Consider the following 23,332-nt stretch of genomic DNA (forward strand, 5'->3'; position numbering starts at 1 on the left):
TGTTCAGTTCCATTTCTGTTCTGTTCGGTTTCATTTCATTTAGTTTAGTTTAGTTTAGTTTAGTTTAGTTTAGTTTAGTTTAGTAAGTTTAATTTCATTTCGTTTTGTTTTGTTTTGTTTCGTTTTGTTTCATTTTGCGTCACTTCATTTCATTGCAGTTCTGTTCTGTTTATTTGTGAATTGTTTTGTTCAATTTGTTTTTGTTCTGTTCCACTTCTGTTCTGTTTTGTTTCATTTAATTTCTTTTAATTTCGTTTAGTTTAGATTAGTTTAGTTTCATTTAGTTTCGTTTTGTTATGTTTTGTTTCGATTCATTTCATTTTGCGTCACTTGCTTTCACTTTAGTTCTGTTCTGTTTATTTCTGGTCTGTTTTGTTTCATTTCATTTCCTTTTTTTTGTTTCATTTCTGTTCTGTTCCATTCCGTTTTGTCCTACTCTGTTCTGTTTCAATCTGTTCTCTTCCTACTGTTCTGTTCCCGTTTAGTTCTATTCTGTTTCGTTTTTGTTCCATTCTGTTTCTGTTCTGTTCCATTCCGTTTTCCTCTGTTCCATTCCTTTCCATTTTTGTTCTGTTCTCTGTTTCTGGTCTCATTGGAGCAGATATCAGTTATTAATACTAAGTTATTTTAAATTTAATAAATTACATTTATTTATTATTGTGTGTGTGTGTGTGTGTGTGTGTGTGTGTGTGTGTGTGTGTGTGTGTGTGTGTGTGTGTGTTTGTGTCTTGCATACACTGCATATAATGTCGATTTTTAATATATGTCATACAGCATGTACTGTAGTAAATGACCCTGTTCTGCCTTTTCCAATGATCCAGGAGTCGGTGAGAATGTGTTGAGCCTGACTCTTTGAGGATGAAGTATGATTTATGTCCATTATTTCACAGCCTTACGCAGCCTTTGAAGACACACTTACACACACACACACACACACACACACACACTTACTCTCTCTCTCATGCACACACACACACACACACACACACACACACACACACACACACACACACACACACACACACACACACACACCCCTGAGCTGAAGAGCATTTCAGCAGGATGAAAGGAAACATCCCACCCAGATCAAACATTATTTTAGCATGTTTTATCTCATTAATCCTGACTCTTGTCTCAGTCTCTGAAGGACAGAGACGTCTCTGACCCTTTTAACTCCGTCTGAGAGATTTTAAACACACCTGTCAAGTTCGCTGACATGATGATTTCAGTGCATATACATGCAAAAATTCAATATATGCTGCAATTTATTTAGTTATGTATTCATTTGTTTATTTATTTTTTATCCATCCATCCATCCATCCATCCATCCATTCATTTATTATTTTCATTTATTTATGCATGTATTTTTAATGCGTGTATTTATTTATTGAATGTCTTTGTGTATTTGTGTATTTTTAATATTTTTATTTATTTTTGTCTTTATTTAATGTCTTTATGTATTTTTATTATTTTTGTTTATTTATTTTTATCTTTATTTAACATCTTTATGCATTTTAAATATATTTATTTATTTATTTTTGTCTTTATTGAATGTCTATGTATTTTTAATATTGTTATTTATTTATTCATTTTTGTCTTTATTTAATGTCTCTATGTATTTTTATATTGTTATTTATTTATTTTTGTCTTTATTTAATGTCTATGTATTTTTTTATTGTTTTTTATTTATTAATTTTTGACTTTATTTATTGTCTTTACGTATTTTTATATTTTATTATTAATTTTCATCTGTATTTAATGTCTTTATGTATTTTTATTATTTTTATTTATTTATTTTCGACTTAATGTATTTTTTATATTTTCATTTATTTATTTTCGACTGTACAAGTAAAAAAAAACAATTAAAACTGCTACTATTTTTTACACTGATTCTATTTGGACTTAAAGAAACATTTTTACAATAAAAATATTCATTAAAAATACTCATTACCCAATAATTTTTTATACTTATTATTTTAGCCATTTATGAAAACTGTTTAACCATAACCATATGTTTATCATATTATTAGCCCTTTTTAAATTAAATTTTTAGTTTTTAAATTGTTTTGTAAATGTTTTCAAATTTTTAACTACACATGCACGTTATATCTCCTAACATTTATTGGGAATTTTATTAGAATATACAATTTTATTAAATGTATAAGAACATACAATCGTAGAATGACCAATATTAATTATATTGAATTGAGGGGGAACCTAATTATCTTTCTTTGAATTTATAACTTATGATTGCTAAAATACAGTCCGTGTTGATCAAATTTGCATACAGTATTTATTTAAAACACACACACACACACATTTGACTCTGGAAAGATTTCAACCTGAATAAATTTGACTTTCATAAATATTAATAGTAGTTTATTAACTTTTGGAAACTTTTGTTCCATTTCCTAAAAGCATACGCAGTTTTATTATGTATATGTATAAATATAACTCGGAACTGACCAAATGCATTCAGAGGGTGAATGTTAACGTTTCCAGAAGACATTAGCACATTTTATTCCTTCACATCCTCCGAAAACAAAGGCATATTAAACCCCCGAGGGGAGGATGTATGAAATCAAGTGTGCCAACAGCGACGCTAATGTTAGTCGTTTCTGTATTACTTTGAAAATCCCATCACATTGTCAGTGATTTTGCAGATTGACGCTCATGCATAACAATCAGATCAGTGTTACCTGAGGAAACCCGAAAGCCCCAGCTCAATGCTTGTCGATGCATTTTTCATGAGTGGCTTAGAAAGAAACCGCAGAGAGCAAAATCAATAGAGACAGTCGTTCCACAGCGGAGGTTAAACTCCTGGATTCAATATGAACTTTCTAAAGCGTGATGTATCAGAAATAAAAGCAGCAAGAAACAACAACAGAAAACCCTATTAGAAACCGTGCAGCCTTTAGTGAGAGTTTGCTTACATCATATTTGATCCATCAAGCTCTTATTCGGTTCACCTGTATTTGTACAGCGCTTTTCACAATTATTATTGTTCCAGAGCAGCTTTAGGAAAGGTGTACTTATTGCATTACAATTAAATCCAGATGGTTATTAGTTACCTTTATTAGTTACTGATTACATTGACTAAGAGCTTTTAACATTCATTCAATTGAGTCTTTTCAGCTCAGTCCCCTTATTAATCTGGGGTCACCACAGCGGAATGAACCGCCAACTATTTCAGCATATATTTTATGCGGATGCCCTTCCAAGTGCAACCCATCACTGGGATAGCATTTCACATTATTTGACATTAATAACAGTTTAGGTTCACTGTAAATTATACTGTTATTATGTCTCTCCAGTTTAATGAAAATGAATGGAAAAGGCTGGAAATTCTCACTTTAACAGATGTACCAGTCCAGATTTGATAGGGTTGATCATTTGGAGACTGTAGTGAATGATACAGTAAGGCTGCTTATGAATAAATCTGCTTGTTCCCGATCCCCGGCTGGTCCTCGTGGTCCTGGCTGCTGCAGTGTTGTGGGAAATGAAACGACAGTAATAATAGTTCCGTCTGAATCCATGAGCAGATCAGACTGAACTCTTCTCAGAGGGAAACTCTGTCTGATCTACGTCTGCTTTATGTGCTGGATCTGGTGTCTGTGGCCCGCGTGTTCATCATCATAAGAGAAAAGAGAATCCTACATGACAATGAAGTTAGAATAAAACTTTTACAGGATGAAAAGCAACGTCCTGGTATCTGAAAAAGCTGCTCAGATAGCAGATATTATTTTTAATATGTTGCAGGATGCGACTAGAATAATACTAGTTCATTTATGCACACGGGAAGGGCAAATTAATGTCTGATGTAGACAAAAAAACTTTCCATAAGTGCATAGTGTATAAGTGCATACTAGTGTAAAAGTATATAGTGTACAGTGCAGGGTGTATAGTGCATAAGTGTATAATGCATGAGTGTATAATGCATAAGTATATAGTTTATAAGTGCATAGTGGATAGTGTATAAATGCATAGTGTATAAGGGTATAGTGTTTTAAGTGCAGTGTATAAGTGCATAGTGTATAAGTGTATAGTGAATAAGGGTATAGTGTATAAGGGTATATTGTATAAGTGCATAATGTATCAGCATATAGTGTATAAGGGTATAGTGTATAAGTGCAGTGTATAAGTGCATAGTGTATAAGTGCATAGTGTATAAGTGCATAGTGTATAAGTGCATAGTGTATAAGTGTATAGTGTATAAGGGTATAGTGCATAAGGGTATAGTGTATAAGTGTATAGTGTATAAGGGTATAGTGTATAAGGGTATAGTGTATAAGGGTATATTGTATAAGTGCATAATGTATCAGCATATAGTGTATAAGGGTATAGTGTATAAGGGTATAGTGTATAAGTGCAGTGTATAAGTGCATAGTGTATAAGTGTATAGTGTATAAGTGCATAGTGTATAAGGGTATAGTGTATAAGTGCATAGTGTATAAGGGTATAGTGTATAAGTGCATAGTGTATAAGTGCATAGTGTATAAGGGTATAGTGTATAAATGCATATTGTATAAGGGTATAGTGTATAAGGGTATAGTTTATATTGCATAGTGTATAAGTCTATAGTGAATAAGCATATAGTGTATAAGGGTATAGTGTATAAGTGCATAGTGTATAAGGGTATAGTGTATAAATGCATATTGTATAAGGGTATAGTGTATAAGTGAATAGTGTATATTGCATAGTGTATAAGTGTATAGTGAATAAGCATATAGTGTATAAGGGTATAGTGTATAAGTGCATAGTGTATAAGGGTATAGTGTATAAGTGCATAGTGTATAAGTGCATAGTGTATAAGGGTATAGTGTATAAGGGTATAGTGTATATTGCATAGTGTATAAGTGTATAGTGAATAAGCATATAGTGTATAAGGGTATAGTGTATAAATGCATATTGTATAAGTGTATAGTGAATAAGGGTATTGTATTGCATATAGTGTATAAGTACATAAGTGTATAGTGTATAAGTGCATAGTAGTTACTGTTTAAGTCTATTAGTGTATAAGTGCATAGTGTGTAAGTGCAAAAGTGTATAGTGTATAAGTGCATGGTGTTTACTGCATAAGTCCATAAGTGTCTAGTGTATAAGTGCATAGTGTATAAGGGTATAGTGTATTGTGTATAGTGTATAAGTCCATAAATGTATATTGTATAAGTGTCAAGTGTATAAGTGCATAAATAAGTGCATAGTCTATAAGTATGTAGTGCATAAGTACTGTGTATAGTGCATAGTGTATACTGTAAGTGTATAGTGTATACTGCATAAGTGTATAGTGTATAAGTGCATAGTATATAGTGTAAATAGTGTATACTGACAGTGTATAGTGTATAAGTGTATACTGCTTATGTGTAATAGGTAAGTATAGTATGAGGTGTAAATAGTGTATAGTGCGTCATTTGGGATGTGACTCTTGAGTTGATCTGCTGTTTGTAAGAGTAGAGAACAGCAGATCCTCACAGAGACTCAACAGTCCTGCAGTGATATTCAGATATTCAGCTGTTTTTCTTTCTTTTTTTTTTTTTTTGAGAGCAGATTCAGCTCTTCTCAGCAGGCTATGTGTGGGGAACTCTGGAGGGAAGAAACACACTTCCTGACAGCGTTTGAAGTGTTGAAAATCATCCTCTGACTGACACACAGCACTGATCAAATAATGCAATATTTATAAGACCTGACCGTCACATTGAAATGCACACGGCTTCTGACATCCTGTGGGTTCTGCTCAGTTTTACAATAAGTTTATAGTAGATAAATCTCACAGTAAATCCAATATCCTGCATCATGTTTTTGATATTTGTACTGGGGAAAAATAGCACTTTAATTTAAGCTGCCCTTATTATTGTAGTTGCAGTTAGTTATGCAGAATGACATGCCACTAATCCTAAGCATAACAAACATTGTTACCCTATTGAATATACATGTAATTAATTAATATTACTCAATGGTTAAACTAATAATTGCACTGTAACAAGGTCACCTTAAAATAAGTGTAACCAAATATCCTAAGAAACAGGATTACTGTAATTAACCAAAATAGAGAAGTATTTAATCCCCAGTAATGTTTAAAGAAAGTCACATTTTATGATGTGCTAAAATGGCTAAAACTAAAATTGAAAAAGAAAATGAATAAATAAGTTATATGTTAACATCGCTCACACACTTTGCAAAGTTTCACCAGTTAATGTTAGCTAATATATTTTTGTAAAGCATTTAAAAACAAAAAGATATATTAAAAAAGACAGAAGAAATACAGCAAAATAATGATAAATTTAGATAAAATACAAACTATTACAATAAGACTAAAAAGACAGCAAAATGATTAACTTTAAGTAAAAAATATCAAAAAAATTACTTATAACAACTGATGCTGCCACACACACACACACACACACACACACACACACACACACACACACACACACGCATATATATATATATATATATATATATATATATATATATATATATATATATATATATATATATATATATATATATATATTAGTGCTGTAAAAATTAACGCGTTGACGCATGCGATTCATTTTAAAAAATTAACGCAATTAACGCAGTTTTTTTTTTTTTTTTTTTCCTGTTGTGGCCAGGGGCAGACACCTGGCAGTTTCCCGCTGTTTCGATGTACTTTTTGGGCAGGGCTGATAATCATCTTATGTCATCATTTACTGTCATCATGACAAAGATAAAATAAATCAGTTTTTGGAAATTAGTTATTAAACTATTATGATAAGAAATGTGTTGAAACAATCTGCTCTCCGTTAAACAGAAATTGGGGAATAAATAAACGGGTGGGGGGGGGGGGGGGCGAAAAATTCTGACTTCAACTATATATATATATATATATATATATAGTTATATATATATATATATATATATATATATATATATATATATATATATATATATATATATATATATATATATATATATATATATATATATAGTTGAAGTCAGAATTATTCGTAAAAACTTTCTGGATAAGTTGGCGGTTCACTCCCCTGTGGCGACCCCGGAATAATAAAGGGACTGAGCCGACAAGAAAATGAATGAATAAAACAAACAAAAAGAAAGAAAAAACGAAAGTAGTGATAATATAGTAATAATAGAAATTATATTGATGCTAATATAAAACAGGTTAAAAAGAAGCATTCTGGGAGCTTGTTAATTAGACAATGTTCCAGAAATAGAAAGGAACAAACGGTTCTGTCTGAATGGAGCTTCTTTGTTTTCTGTGTTATTTAAAACACAAATCTCATTGGCACCGCTGTGAAACTGTCAGTCCTCTGAATTACGATTCATCATCTGCACGTGTGTGTGATCGTGTCAGATTTCCAGACTCCACGACTTTAGTAAAGACAGAAAATAAACACTGATATTCCTCTCTGATCTCCTGAACTAAACCCTTGGCATCTAAAGTCTGTTGATGTGCATCTTTGAGAGAAAAACTGACTGTTTTCCTGCGCTTTTGTGTTTGATTATTTGTTTGAGATTAGAAAAATGCTCAGTTGCGAGATCACAGAGCTTAAAAGATGTCTGTTTTGTATTGATTGAATTGCGATGTCTTTTGTTTTTGACTCTTTGCTTTGCACCACCAGATTGTATATTTATGCACATTTCAATTTATTCATAAATATACTGCATTATTTAATTTTAAATGTAAGTTATAAAAAAAAAATCTAAATTTTCCCAAGTAAAGAAAATCAGAATAAATTAAATAATCAAAATTATATATATATATTCCTTTGCTGGAGATTAGAACTAAATTTAGAAATAGTTATGAAGCAAATCTTTATGCTTAACAAACTGAATTAATTGTGTAAACTAATGGATGTTCAGTGGAGTGAGTTTCCACCGTTTCCTCACTCTACCAAAGTAAAGGAGTAAAGAGAAAGAGGCTGAATGGAGGAGACTCGTTCTTTATCCTCGCGCTGCAGATGCTCTGTTTAACTGTTTTCTCGCTAGTGAAGTGTTCAGCTTTTACACTTACAAAGTCCGTCGTGTAAATAACAAATACACCATGGAGCGACACAACTGACTCTTAAAGGGAATGAGAGACGAGACTCTGATTGGTTTAATGCAGGTTATGCTCAAAACACACCCAGAACTCATTAAGAGAATAAGCGCAGCCCTGTTAGACCATGCGCCGGGGCGTATTTATCCATCCTCATAGCAAAAATGGATTCAGACACGTTCTTAATGCTGTTGTGCCATGGGCTTTAGACTTGGTGCACAGATTGTTAAAATAGAGACCTAAATATGTTGTTTTAAATAAATAAATAAATAAATAAATAAATAAATAAATAAATAAATAAATAAACTAATAAATAAATAAGCAAATTAATAATAAGTAAATAAGTAAACAAATAATAAATAAACAAACAAACAAACAAATAAATAAATAAATAAATAAATAAATAAATAAATAAATAAATAAATAAATAAATAAATAAATAAATAAATAAATGTTATTTTTTTAAATGCACATAAAAATAAATGTAAGGAAAGATTCAGTAGTTTTTGTCTTGTTGCAAGAGATCCTATACATTGTGTTCACACACACCTGAAGCTCTTGACCAACACACTGATCCTTGATTACCACTGCCTGACTTATTTCTGTTTCATCTGAGGTTTTATTTCCCAAATGTTAAGACCTGCCAAAGATCAGATCATGTCTTATGTCCTGATACAAAGAAAGTGCAATTTAATAGGGTGTCCTAACATGTTCACACGACTGCAAATTGGTTTCAGTACCAATGCAACCTCTAGCAAAATGTCACACCGACAGAAAAATATAACAAGGTTAAAATATGACCATGTGCAAAATGATTTGTCCTTCTGTGAATTTTCTTTCTTCTTCTAAATATTTCCCCAATGATGTTTAACAGATTCTTCACAGTATCCCCTATAATATTTGTTCATCTGGAGAAAGTCTTATTTGTTTTATTTCAGCTAGAATAAAAGCAGTTTTTAATTGTTTTAAAGCCATTTTAAGGTCAATATTATTGGCCCCTTCAGCAATATTAGTGTTGGATTGTCTCCAGAATAAACCACTGTTATACAATGACTTGCCTAATTACCCTAACTTTACCCTAATTACCCTAGTGAAGCCTTTACATGTCACTTTAAGCTAAACACTAGTCTAATATCTAGTCTAATATGATGTGCTGTCATTATGGCAAAGATAATAGAAATCAGTTATTATAAATGAGATATTAAAACTGTTTACAAATGTGTTGAAATAATCTTTCGTTAAACAGAAATTGGGGAAAACTGAATATACAGGAGGTCAATAATTCTGACTTCAGCTGTATATAGTCACAGTCTTCAGTATGAAAGTGCATCGTCTCCATATCGCCCGGTCCAAACCCAAAATGTCATTTTATACTTAGATTTCTCCATCCGCTGCATCCGCTGTTGTTCCAGCTCTTTAATGAAACCTCTGCTTCTCCATCTGTAAACATAACCACATTTCTCCCTCTCTCTCTCCAAGCCCACGGGCAGGCCAGGATTGTGTCATTTGTTGTACTTTTTGTTTTTTGTCTCTTGTTCGCAATTTAAAAAAGGAAAATCAATGCCTGTCCGCAGCTCCTTTATTGCGATGCAGAGCGGCCTGCATGTGTGCATTAATATGGATAAGAGAGGACACGAGCAGGATTAAAGCAGAGAAGCGCTTCATAATTAACCCAGAACACTGGCTCAGTCTGAACAGTGGGAAGTACATTTTCATACACGTTTGCAATAGGTGGATCAGTGGTTAGCACTGTGGCCTCAAAGCAAGATGGTCGCTGGTTTGAGTCCTGGCTGGGCCAATTGGAATTTCTGTGTGGAGTTTGCATGTTCTCCCCGTGTTGGCGTGGGTTTCCTCCACCACATATTATCATAACACATATTATTACTTACACTTCAAATGATGCTAAGTCACATCTTGTTGTGCATCTGTTGATTCACAACAGAATTTTCAGACTCTAATAGACGTTCATTGGTGTAAAAGCCCTCATAGTCTTCGAGTGTGCTGTATTGTGAGTGATTGGCCTGTAGTTTGCTGTTTTTCGTAGCCTGACTGAAGCTGAAGTAGCTTGACAAACTGCTTTCATTACTCAGCCTGTGCGCTGCTAAAGAAGATGGAGAATCCCGTCTGTGTGTCTGCAGGTATTTGCTCTGATCCTGCTGTTTATTCTTTCACTCTTTCTGTCTTCTTCCTCTCTTTATCTTACTCATTTCACTTGTCAGTCTTTGTACGGCTGTTGGAAAGTTTTGAAAATGCTTGAATTTCATTAATCTTCTGTTTTGTAGGTATGAAAAGGTCTAATATACAACTCAATACCATACTGCATACTATACTACACTATATTATACTTTAGTATACCATGCTATAATATACCACACTATACTATAATATACTACAAAATGTCTTACTGTATACAATATTACACTATACTATACGACACTATACTCTACTAAACTACACTAAATTATACTATCCTATACAATACTGTAGTATACTACACTACATTATACAACAAGACACCACGCTATACTATACAATAACACATTAAACTACACTGTACTCTAATATACTACTTAATACTATACTGCATACTGTACTAAACTGTATTATGCTGTAGTATACTATACTATGATATACTACACTACACCACACTATACAATACCACACTACACTATAATATACTACACAATAGCATACTGTGTACAATACTACACCATACTATACTATACCATACTACACTATACTCTACTACACTTTATACGCTACTATACTTTACAACACTTTAGTATTCCATACTTTACTAAAATAAACTACACTACATTACACTGCACTTAACTCCACTAAACTCCACTATATTATACTATACTGTACCATAGTATACTACACTCTACTATATTATACTACAAGACACAACACTATTATAATATACCATACCACATTAAACTACACTAAACTACACTGTACTCTAATATACTACTTAATACCATACTAATATACTACACTATACTATACCAAACTATACCACACTACACTACACTACACTATGCTATAATATACTACACAATGTCGTAGTGTATACAATATAATACTATACTACACTATACTATATTATACACTACTATACAATACTGTAGTATACCATACTATACTAAAATAAACCACACTATACTATACTACACTACATTACAGTACAGTACACTATACTCTAATACACTATATTATACTATACCATACAATACTGTAGTATACTATACTGTACTATATTATACAAAAAGACACCACGCTATACTATATCACATTAAACTACACTATACTTTACTACTCAATACCATACTATACTGTACTATACTATACAACAAGACACAACACTATACTATATCACATTAAACTACACTATTCTCTACTATACTACTCAATACCATACTGCATACTATACTATACTGTAGTATACTATACAATAATATACTACACTACACTTTACCAAACTATACCACACTACACTGCACTATACTATAACATACTACACAATGTCGTACTGTATATAATATTACACTATACTATTCTACACTATACTGTACTACACTATATTATACACTACTATACAGTACTATAGTATTCCATACTTTACTAAAATAAACCACACTACACTATAATATACTACACGATAACATACTGTATACGATACTACACTATGCTGTACTATACTACACTATACTCTACTACACTATATTATACACTACTATATAGTACTGTAGTATTCCATACTTTACTCAAATAAAACCACACTACACTATACTACACTACATTGTGCTACACTATAATCTACTAAACTACACTATATTATAGTATACAATACTGTAGTATAGTACACTATACTATATTATACTACAAGACGCCACACTATAGTATACTATACCACACTAAACTACACTATATGTACAACACAACACTGTATTGCATACTATACTATACTATATTGTACTGTAGTATACTACACTATATTATACACTGCACTATACTATTCTATTCTACACTATACAAATAGCATATGATACAACTTGATGAAGTATGTAAATATATACTTTGACAATTTCGCTGGAAAGTTGCTGGAAAAGTTTGAAAATGCACCCCAAAAGTGTTTGAAAAGTCCTTCAATTTGACTTTGTAAGAGGTGTGAAAACCCGGATTTACTCTTACGCTCTTGCCCCAGAATCTGTATCTCAGCAATGCCAGACCAATTACTGCTACATAATGGTTTCTCCTGCTCTTCATCTCAGTTGTGTTTATCTCCGTTTACTTTGATTAACTTCACATTACTCTGTCTTTCATCTTCTGCTGGAAAAAGTGTCCCACGTTCTCTCGGCATGCGCTTTTGTCCTGCATTTATATTCCTGTCATGTTTTATTGGGCGTTCTGGTAAATAAGTCTCATTCATCACTCTTGGTTAGAGCGCCGTCTGCCTCCATTACATTAGGATTCCTGATATGCACATCTTCATCTGTCAAACCTCACAAAAACACTTCAATTAAGATGTTTTGAATGGGATCTGTCCGTGTTTTGAGGCTTCGTGTTTAAAATGATTTTATTTATTTTAATTATTTTAAATTTATTGTTTATTCATCTAATTTCAGTGAGAGTGGGTTTTTTATAGTGCACTTTTTTAGTGTATACATTACCTGAGAATTAAACCTAAACTCATGACATATTATGCAGTATATACAGTTAGTAAGTTAGTTAGTTTGTTTGTTTGTTTGTGTGTTTGTTTATTTATTTATTTATTTATTTATTTATTTATTTATTTATTTATTTATTTATTTATTTATTTATTTATTTATTATGTTTATTTATTTATTTATTTATTTATTTATTTATTTATTTATGTGTTCGTTTATTTATCTAAATGTATCTGTTTATTTATTATGTTTATTTATATGTGTTTATTTATTTATTTATTTATTTATTATTTATGTGTTCATTTATTTATTTGGGTTTATTTATTCATTTATGTGTTTATTTATTCATTTAAATTTATGTGTTTATTTATTATGTTTATTTATTTATCGTGTTTATTTATTTATTTATTATTTATGTGTTTATTTATTTATTTGGGTTTATTTATTTATTTATGTGTTTATTTATCATGTTTATTTATTTATTTATTTGTTTATTTATTTATTTGTTTATTTATTTATCTATTTATTTATTTATTTATTATTTATTTTTCATTTGTGTTTATTTATTTATTTATTTTTCATTTGTGTTTGTTTATTTATTTATTTATTCATGTCTTTATTTATGTATTTATTTATTTATTTATTTATTTATTTGTGGTAATTAATTAATTGATTTATTTATGTGTTTATTTATTTATTTGTTTGTTTGTTTATTTATTTATTTATGCATTGTATTTTATGTATCTATTTATGTATTTAATTTTTGTATAAAAATAATAGGATTATAAATGTTGAGTTTTAGATGCACAAATCAACACTTTGTCTTTCCACATTTTTTCAATCTGCCACTATGCTCACACCCTCTTTTTAAAATAGCACAATCTCATTTGCATTTAAAGTGACCATTACCAAAATGCCACAATTAGGATCAAAGCCTGAAAGGGGTCAGTTTCAGAGAGCTATTAAACATTATCTGTGTGCTACTTTGAGCTCAAACTTTACCACACACTTTATGGACATTAGAGTCTTATATATATATCTTGTAAAAAGGGGTCTATTAGAGATCCGTGTTATGCAAATGAGACTGATTCACTGCAGAAACACTGTAAAACATTAATGATTCAGCTTTTATGACCAAGTGTTTCGGCTAATCATCAAGTAACAAACTTCATTTCTCACCTTCATTTTATTTATTTATTTTTTGCTCTAAAATGAGCATTCAGAATAACCTTGATGAGCACTGCAGTAAATGAGCCCTGTTTCTGCACACTGATAAACAACACAGTCTCCAGCATCACATATGGTGTAAACATCCACCTTAGTTACTGTTGCTCGGTCAATTCTCACTGCGTTTGCTCTGCCCTTCACCACTGAATCATTATATAGAGATTAAATAGAGAATATACACACTGTAGAGAGTCATTTTTAACGGGATAGTTCAGTATTTAGTTCAGTACTATTTTTATAAGTAAATGGCACTAATCTACTTGAATAGCATCATGTGCCTTTCTAGACAGAGTAACACACAGCCAAGCATTCAGATATGCCTTCTGGCCTTAATTAATATATATATATATATATATATATATATATATATATATATATATATATATATATATATATATAATAAGCGTATCCTTAGTCTGCTGTTGATTATATTTTTTAAAAGCCTGGAAGTCGAGTATAAAGCAAACATAAAAGAGGATCAAACACCTCTTTCTGCTTCCTGCTCGGGGCCAGACAGGAAGTAAACACAGTACAGCCTTTAATGACAGACCTTTAAATAACACTGTAATGCTTTTTAAATGCAAATGAGTGTGAATGAGGGAGTCTGAGAAAGCGAATGCTGGAAAACGCACACTTTTAGACCAAAACAAGCATTTAATTCTTATGTATTTAGTGAATCATAAATATATTCAAAATCTATAATATTATTACGGGTTTAATATATCATTGTCTATATGAATATACTTCAAAAATTCATTTATTTTCAGCCATCATGCATCAATTTAATAGGATGATATTAAGAGGAAACTGAAAGCTCACCTTTAAGAAAAAGCCTTTAAAAGGCAGTCATTTCAACTTGCTTTTTTATTATATTTGTTTTAAGTTTTATGTAAGTTGTTTTATTCAATTGATCTTATTTGACCATTTTTATACAAAGACTAATGACTGTTGTTATATTGTATGGAAGCCTACCCATGAATAAAAAATGGTAAAGATTATTGCGTTTTTTTTATTGGTTTGTGCAACTTTTTGTGTCAGAAATGCAATTCTGACTCTTTTTAAAAGTTCTAAACTCAAAATAAAGTCATAATTCTGAAATATAAAGTCACAATTTTGAGTTTTAAAGTCATAATTCTAAGATATAGTCACTATTCTGAGATATAAAGTCGGATTTCTAAGATATAAAGTCAGATTTCCGATTGAAGTCAGATTTCTAATACAAAAATTCTATTCTGAGAAATAAAGTTAGATTTCTGAGATATTAAGTCAAAATTATGAGATATAAAGTTACAATTCTGAGTTATAATATCATAATCCTGAGATAACATTCTGAGAAATAGTAAAAAAAACTAATATAAAATTGCAATTTTGAGTTATTTAGTCACAATTCTGAGATACAAAGTAACAATTTTGACAAATAAGGTCACAAATTCTGAAATATCAAGTTGAAGTTCTGAGCTATTTAGTCAGAATTATAAGATGTAATGTCAGATTTCTGATATAAAGTCGCAATTCTGAGAAACAAAATCTGAATGTTGAGATATAAAGTCAGATTTATGAGTAATTAAGTCAGAATTCTGGTATATAAAGACAGAATTTTAAGATATAAAGTCAGATTTCCAAGTTGTAAAGTCTGAATTGTGGGATATAAAGTCAGACTGCTGAGTTATTAAGTCACTAATGTAACACTAATATAAAAAATTGCAATTCTGAGAAATAAAGTTAGATTTCCGAGTTATTAAGTCAAAACTCTGATATAAAAGTCACAAATGTGAGAAATAAAATCTAAAGTATGAGATGTAAAATCAGATTTATGGACTATTAGGTCAGAATTCTGATATTCAACATCACATATCTGAGATATAAAGTCGGATTTTTAAGTTATAAAGTCAGATTTCTGAGTTAAGTCAGAATTCTGACACAAAAATTCTATTCTGAGAAATGAAGTCTGAATACTGAGATAGGCAGTTTTAAAGTCATAATTTTGAGCTTTTAAGTCACAATTCTGAGATACAAATTTGCAATTCTGAGAAATAAAGTCAGAATTTGGAGATTAATAAGACGTGTGAGTAAATATCTCGCTTATCCGACTTAATAACTCGCAATTTTGAGTTTACATCTCACAATTCTGGAGTTTGTGTGACACAATTATGAGATGAAATGTCACAATAATCTTTTTTGCTCCCACTTTATATTAAGTGTCCTTAACTATGTACTTACACCAAAAAATCAATACAATGTACTTACTGTGTTCATAATGTATTTGAGAACACTTGATTTATTTATTTATTTATTGTGTTTATTTATTTATTTATTCATTTATTATATTTATTTATTTATTTATTTGTTTATTTATTTATTTGGGTTTATTTATTTATTGGGGTTTATTTATTTATTTATTTATTTATTTATTTATTTATTTATTTATTTATTTATTTATTTATGTGTTTATTTATCATGTTTATTTATTGATTTATTATATAACTGTTTATTTGTTATGTTTATTTATTTGTTTTTTTATTTATTTATTTATTTATTTATTTATTTATTTATTTATTTATTTATTTATTTATGTGTTAATTAATTAATTTATTTATGTGTTTATTTATTTATGTGTTTGTTTATTTATTCATGCATTGTATTTTATGTATCTATTTATGTATTTAATTTTTGCATTAAAAAATAGGATTATAAATGTGGAGTTTTAGATGCACAAATCAACAGTCGTTACAAATTCGTTACAATGTACTAATTGTGTAAATACCTGTATTTTTTGTATACTTATGCTTGATTGAATACCTAAATACATATGTAATTAAATTATGTAATTACATTTGTAAATACCCTGTTGACAATCCCTTACACCTTAACCCATCCTTAAACCTCCCCATTCCACCAAACCTGTCCATAACCCGACTCAAGAGCATGCACCACAAGTGTTCTCAAATACATTATGAGAACAGTAAATACATTGTATTGATTTTATTGATGCAAGTACATTGTAGTTAGGGACACTTAATATAAAGTGGGACCCCTTTTTTATTATGCGGAGGCAGGAATAGGCTTCTATGTAGTACAGTGCTATGCAAATAAAGTAAACATGATTTGATAATCATCAAACATTTATGATTATTATTTTGCTACTTTTATTTTTGTGGATGTTTCCCAGAGATGGGTTGCGGCTGGAAGGGCATCCACTGCGTAAAAACTTGCTGGATAAGTTGGCGGTTCATTCCGCTGTGGCGACCCCAGAGTAAAAAAGAACTAAGCCGACAAGAAAATGAATGAATGAATGAATTTTTGTGGGAACTGATACTACTTTTTAAATAAATGAATCACTGTTTTCAGGAAAAATATGACGCGGTAAAACGGCAATAATTTTAATAAGAATCATTAGCAATATTTGCAGTATTTTTTCTGTTTTAAAAAAGCAGCATTTGTGAATATAAAGAGACTTGTTATAATAAAGATTTCAAATTATGAATGCCAAATTGGCAGAAAATGTGTTTAGTCTGTGTCTGCAGCCTGTTGTTTTCCTCAATGAGGATAAAGCAGTTCATATATCCGCTCTGTGATGTCCTGATTATGGAAATACGTCACCATCATCATCTCCCACATGTTGGTTTATTAGATATTTGGGTTAATTTGATCATGCTTTCAGCTGACAGTGTGAGTCTGCTCCTTTCACATGCATTTAGAACAAATTAGCAGCTATAATCATCTGATCTGCACGTTTCTACTCAACCAGAGGATCCAGAATGAGCACAGATTTGAGACGGAGCCGCAAAGGCGTGTGATTGAAAAGCTACGCTGGGATAAATCCCTCAAAACACTTGTTGCATTGAGCTTGAGTTTACGCTGGGAGAGACGTGCATGAGCTTGCATTCATCTCCGTGAGAAAAAGGCGTGAAATAAAGCCGATAATGAACATTCAGCTGGCTGTCATCATCACTGAAAACATTTAAGCTGATTAGAGACGCTCTGCTTTTAATACAGACCTGAAATGACTACAGTTATACTGTATGTCGCAAAAAAGAAACTTCTAAAGTCTGATATTGCAGTGTGTTGCGCTGTACAAAACGCTGGGATTCACACTAATACTTTATTAAATCATTTAACTCATCGCTTTTACAAATGTGGTTTGAAAATAAAACAATTAAGTTAAATTAAGTTTCTTGAGTGTGTGTTCTTTGTTATTGTTTAGGAAATTTACCAGCATTTGTTTTCAGATCTAACACTTCTAACCATTCATTCACTTATTTTTCTTCGGCTTAGTCCCTTATTTATCAGGGGTCACCACAGCGGAATGAACCGCCAACTATTCCAGCATTTGTTTTACACAGTGGGTACCCTTCCAGCTGCAACCCAGTACTGGGAAACACCCATACACACTCATTCACTCATACACTATGGCCAATTTTTTGTTAATTAATTTTCCTTTGGCTTAGTCCCCTTATTGATCAGGGGTCGCCACAGCAGAATGAACCACCAACTATTCCAACATATGTTTTACACAGCGGACACCCTTCCAGCTGCAACCCGGTACTGGGAAACCCATGCACACTCTTTCTTACACACACACTCATAGAGTACGGCCAATTTTTCATTCATTCATTTTCCTTCAGCTTAGTCCCTTTAGTTGCCCCAGTGGAATGAACCGCCAACTTATCCAGCATTTGTTTTATGCAGTGACCTTCTTGCTGTGAGGTGACAGTGCTAACCACTGAGCCTCCGTGCCGCCCTTTTCCATACAGAGTGAAATATTTAAATATATTTGTGTGCGTCTGTGTGTGTGTGAGTGTGTGCATTTGTACGTGTGTGTGTGTGTGTGTGTGTGTGTGTGTGTGTCTGTGCACATGTGGGTGCGTGTGTAAATGTTTGTGCATATGTGTGCTACGTGTTAGTATGTTTGTATGTGCATATGTGGTCGTGTGCGCCTGTCCATGTAAGTGCATGTGTGTGTGCATGTAAATGTGCGTGCGTGTGCACATGTGTGAGTGTGTGTGTGTGTGTGTGTGTGCATTTGTGTGCGTGTGTGTGTGCATGTTTGTATATATGTGTATCTGTGTGCGTATGTGCATGTGTGTGAGTGCATTTGCTTGCGTGTGTGTTTGTGCGTGTGTATGTGTGTGTATGTCTGTCTCAGTGTGTCATTGTGTCATGTGTGTGCATGTCAATGTGTGTGTGTGTGCACATGTGTGAGTGCATGTGTGTGTATGCACATTTGCTTGTGTATGTGTGTGTGTGCATGTTCGTATATATGAGCATGTGTGTGAGTGCATGTGTGTGTGAGTACATTTGCTTGTGTGTGTGTGTGTGTGTGTGTCTGTCTCAGAGTGTCAGTGCATTTTATCACTGCTGTTTCTCTGCTCTCAATATTAACAGGAAGCTTTCATTAACCTGAGGTCAGGCTTCATGTCCACTGGCACACACACACACACACACACACACCAGTGTCATCTCTTCTGCTTCTCCTGATTAGCTCTTTTCTAGTGTGACTGCAGATTCACCCCAATAAAGCGGCGGTGTTTCATTGATTAAACGCTCCTTCAAATGACCTGCAGTGTGTCTGGAAATACAGCTTTCCCCCTCGCTCAGGGACACCAGTCTGAACTTTACTGAGGCCCTAAAGCAGATGAAGAGTGTGTGGGATTACAGTAATGTGCTGTGGATTTACTGTGTGTGTGTGTGTGTGTATGTGTGTGTGTTTGCAGGCCTGGCTGACGGAGATTCACGAGTTCGCTCAGCAGAACGTGGTCATTATGCTGTTGGGTAATAAGGTGAGTGAAGGATGATGGGAAACGTATGATGCATCCTAATTTGCATACTACACATCCTAAATAGGGTTCGAATATGGAATTACTGTCTCCAATCATAGTGTGTTGAGCTGAGTATCCCAGAGTCAGCTGTATGGTTTAATATTTCCAAACTGCAGATGTTACTCTAATGGCTAATATTTGCCAGAATGCATTGCGATTTAGATGTGAATAGAACTACAAAAACGTGTTAAGAAACTACAAACATGGTTGATGCGCTATACAGACAGACTTTTGGTCTATATTAATATACTATAATAATATTAACGTGTTTATTTCATGTTTTCTGTCTTATATTTGATATACAAGGACACTGTGAAGTATATTAATAATATCTGTATTCTTATTATTTTTTATATTAATAATAAATTATTATTAGAAATTATATTATTATTATTATAAATTAATATTATTATTTTTTATTATTGTTATTGTTATTGCTAGGACTAATATTATTACTGCTATTATTATTATTATTATTCATAATAATAATATTTAGTTTATGTCATTGTTATTATAATTATTATTGCTGCTATTATTATTATAATATTATTATTATTGTTATTATTATTATTATTATTATTATTATTATTATTATTATTACTATTGTTGTTGTTGTAATTACCTCTATTTTATTATTACTACAATGTTATTATTATTATTATTATTAATATAAAATTATTGTTATTGTTATTATAATGAATATTTTATTAATACTATTTTTATTTTTTTATCATCACTATTCTTATAATAATAATAGAAATATTAATAATAATAATAATAATAATTATTATTATTATTATTATTATTATTACTACTATTTTATCATTTTAAAATGATTATTATGACTATTATTATTTAATATTATGAATTATTGTTGTTATTATTATTATTATTACTATTATTGTTGTTATTATTGTTATAAATACTATTATTGCTAATGATTTTATTATTATTACAAATTTACTATTATTAATATTATTATTACAAATGTATTATTATTACGATTTTATCATCTTTATTATTAATATTGCTATTGTTAAATTATTATTATTATTATTATTTTTATTTTTTATTTTTTTATTGTTGTTGTTGTTATATTAAACACCTGAACCTGATATTGCATAACATTGTGCATGCATTCTTAATTGATATATCTTGCAAACAATGATCATAAATCAAACCAATGCATAATGCGTTGTTTATTGATTGATGTATTAATCAATGGAATGATTTATTTCAGGCTGATGCTACACATGAACGCATTGTGAAGAGGGAGGAGGGGGAGAAACTAGCTAAGGTTTGTTACATCAATGCACATAAACATGTATAAAAGAAAACAACAATAATTCTATGCCTGAATCCATTGAAATAACAAAAAATGCATGTTAAAAATGGGAAAACATCAATCATTGTTGTAGTATGTGGAGATTTCACTGAAGCTTGAGCGTTCAGTGTTTCAGTCACATTCACAATTCTTGAATTAATACTAATATATGCAAATCGCTAACAATGTTTAGCATCTTTTATTGTTTTGTGCAGCTGCTTCTTTTAACCCTCATAATGTATTCAGCTCTGTTTGGACTGGGGAGATTTCTAAAAATAAACGAAAACTGAACTGTTATTGGTAAAATGTATTAAATGGGGTAAATGCACGAATAATAAATATAAAGTAAATATAAAAGTATAAGGTAAATATAAAAATTTATTATTTTATATTTTTATATTAAATGTATTTTTTTATTTTAGTTTGTCTGCTCATGAATTCAGAAAAATAAACTTTAAAATTTAATTTAATTTAATTTAATTTAATTTAATTTAATTTAATTTAATTTAATTTAATTTAATTTAATTTAATTTAATTTAATTTAATTTAATTTAATTCACAATTTTTGTTTATTTTTAATTGAACTTAATTTAATATTTATTAACTTATTTTGTTTTATTTTATTTTGCTTTATTTGTGTATTTTAGAGTTTAACTTAATTTAATATTTAGTAATTTATTTTGTTTTATTTTGCTTTGCTTTTTTATTTATTGCATAATTTAGGTTAATTTAATATTCATTCATTTATTTTATTTTATTTTGCATTATTTATTATTTTTTCATTTATTTTAAGTGCATTTTTTGTAATTTATTTTGTTTTATTTTATTTTGCTTTGCTTTTTTAAACATTTTTATATTTACTATTTAATTTAATTTAGTTTTATTTGTTTATTTTTTTTTACAAATTTTATTATATTAGTATTTTCTCGTTATTTATTTTATTATTTTACCTAATTTTATGTGCAAGTTTGACTCATTTATTTTATGCATTAACTCAGTTTCCCAAACCAGTGGAAAGACACATATAAATACCTTTTAATTTTTTTATGCATACATCATGTAAACAAAAACATTTCCACTGATTCTGCAGTTTAATTAAGCTTACAAATTGCATATATTGTATAAATTGTGTGTCTCTCTGTGTGTTCAGGAGTTTGGCGTTCCCTTCATGGAGACCAGTGCTAAAACAGGCCTGAATGTGGAGTTGGCCTTCACTGCGGTTGCCAAGTACGTCAGTCATTTACACAGTTTCCCCCCTACACTTTCTGTTCTAAAAATGGGAGATTAGATGATTATAGCTGCTAAATGCATGTGAAAGGAGCAGACTCACACTGTCAGCTGAAAGCATGATCAAATTAACCCAAATATCTAATAAAGCAGCATGTGGGAGATGATGATGATGACGTATTTCCATAATCAGGACATCACAGAGCGGATATATGAACTGCTTTATTCTCATTGAGGAAAACAACAGGCTGCAGACACAGACTAAACACATTTTCTGCCAATTTTGCATTGCATTTTAGTGCAGCATCTAATATAACACAATATGCATTCATCATTTTGGTATCACTTTATTTTCATGGTCGCTTTAGTACATTTTGTTGATTATAAGTTACATTGAAACTATATTGCAACTGATTCTCATTAGAGATTTAGTAGACTGTAAGGTTGGGGTTGGGGTTGGGGTTAGGGTTGGCATGTAGCTGCAAAATTTCCTATAGTCAGTTAAATGTCTGCTGGTGGAGCATTGTCAGCAGATATTAAGCAAAGAGTCTAATACTCTAATGAGAATTAGTTGGCATGTAGATGCAATGTAATCAACAAAAATAACACTTATTCTTATTATAATTACTATTTTTATTATTTGTATATTATTTGTATGTTATTATTATTATTATTATTATTGCTATTTTATTATTATTATTATTATTATTATTATTATTATTATTGCTATTTTATTATTATTATTATTGTTATTATTATTGCTATTTTATTATTATTATTATTATTATTATTATTATTATTATTGCTATTTTATTATTATTATTATTATTATTATTATTATTATTATTGCTATTTTATTATTATTATTATTATTATTATTGTTATTATTATTGCTATTTTATTATTGTTATTATTATTATTATTATTATTATTATTAATATTATTATGAATATTTGATTATTTTTATCACTATTATTACTGTTGTTGTTGTTGTTCTTGTTATTATTATTATTATCATCATCATCAT

The 23,332-nt window shown here is 30.4% G+C and overlaps 1 protein-coding gene across 1 annotated transcript in view; it reads left to right on the top strand.

The window, feature by feature from the left end:
• The window catches only part of rab26 (RAB26, member RAS oncogene family), a 110,830-nt gene that overhangs the window by 85,469 nt on the left and 2,029 nt on the right, over positions 1-23,332 (top strand). The window contains exons 6-8 of the mRNA XM_073918004.1: positions 19,650-19,715; positions 20,995-21,051; positions 22,229-22,305. Of these exons, the coding sequence (XP_073774105.1) occupies positions 19,650-19,715; positions 20,995-21,051; positions 22,229-22,305 (200 nt within the window). The remainder of the gene's footprint in view (positions 1-19,649; positions 19,716-20,994; positions 21,052-22,228; positions 22,306-23,332) is intronic.

The sequence above is a fragment of the Danio rerio genome, chromosome 12 (assembly GCF_049306965.1).
Source record: "Danio rerio strain Tuebingen ecotype United States chromosome 12, GRCz12tu, whole genome shotgun sequence".
Lineage (NCBI taxonomy): Eukaryota > Metazoa > Chordata > Actinopteri > Cypriniformes > Danionidae > Danio > Danio rerio.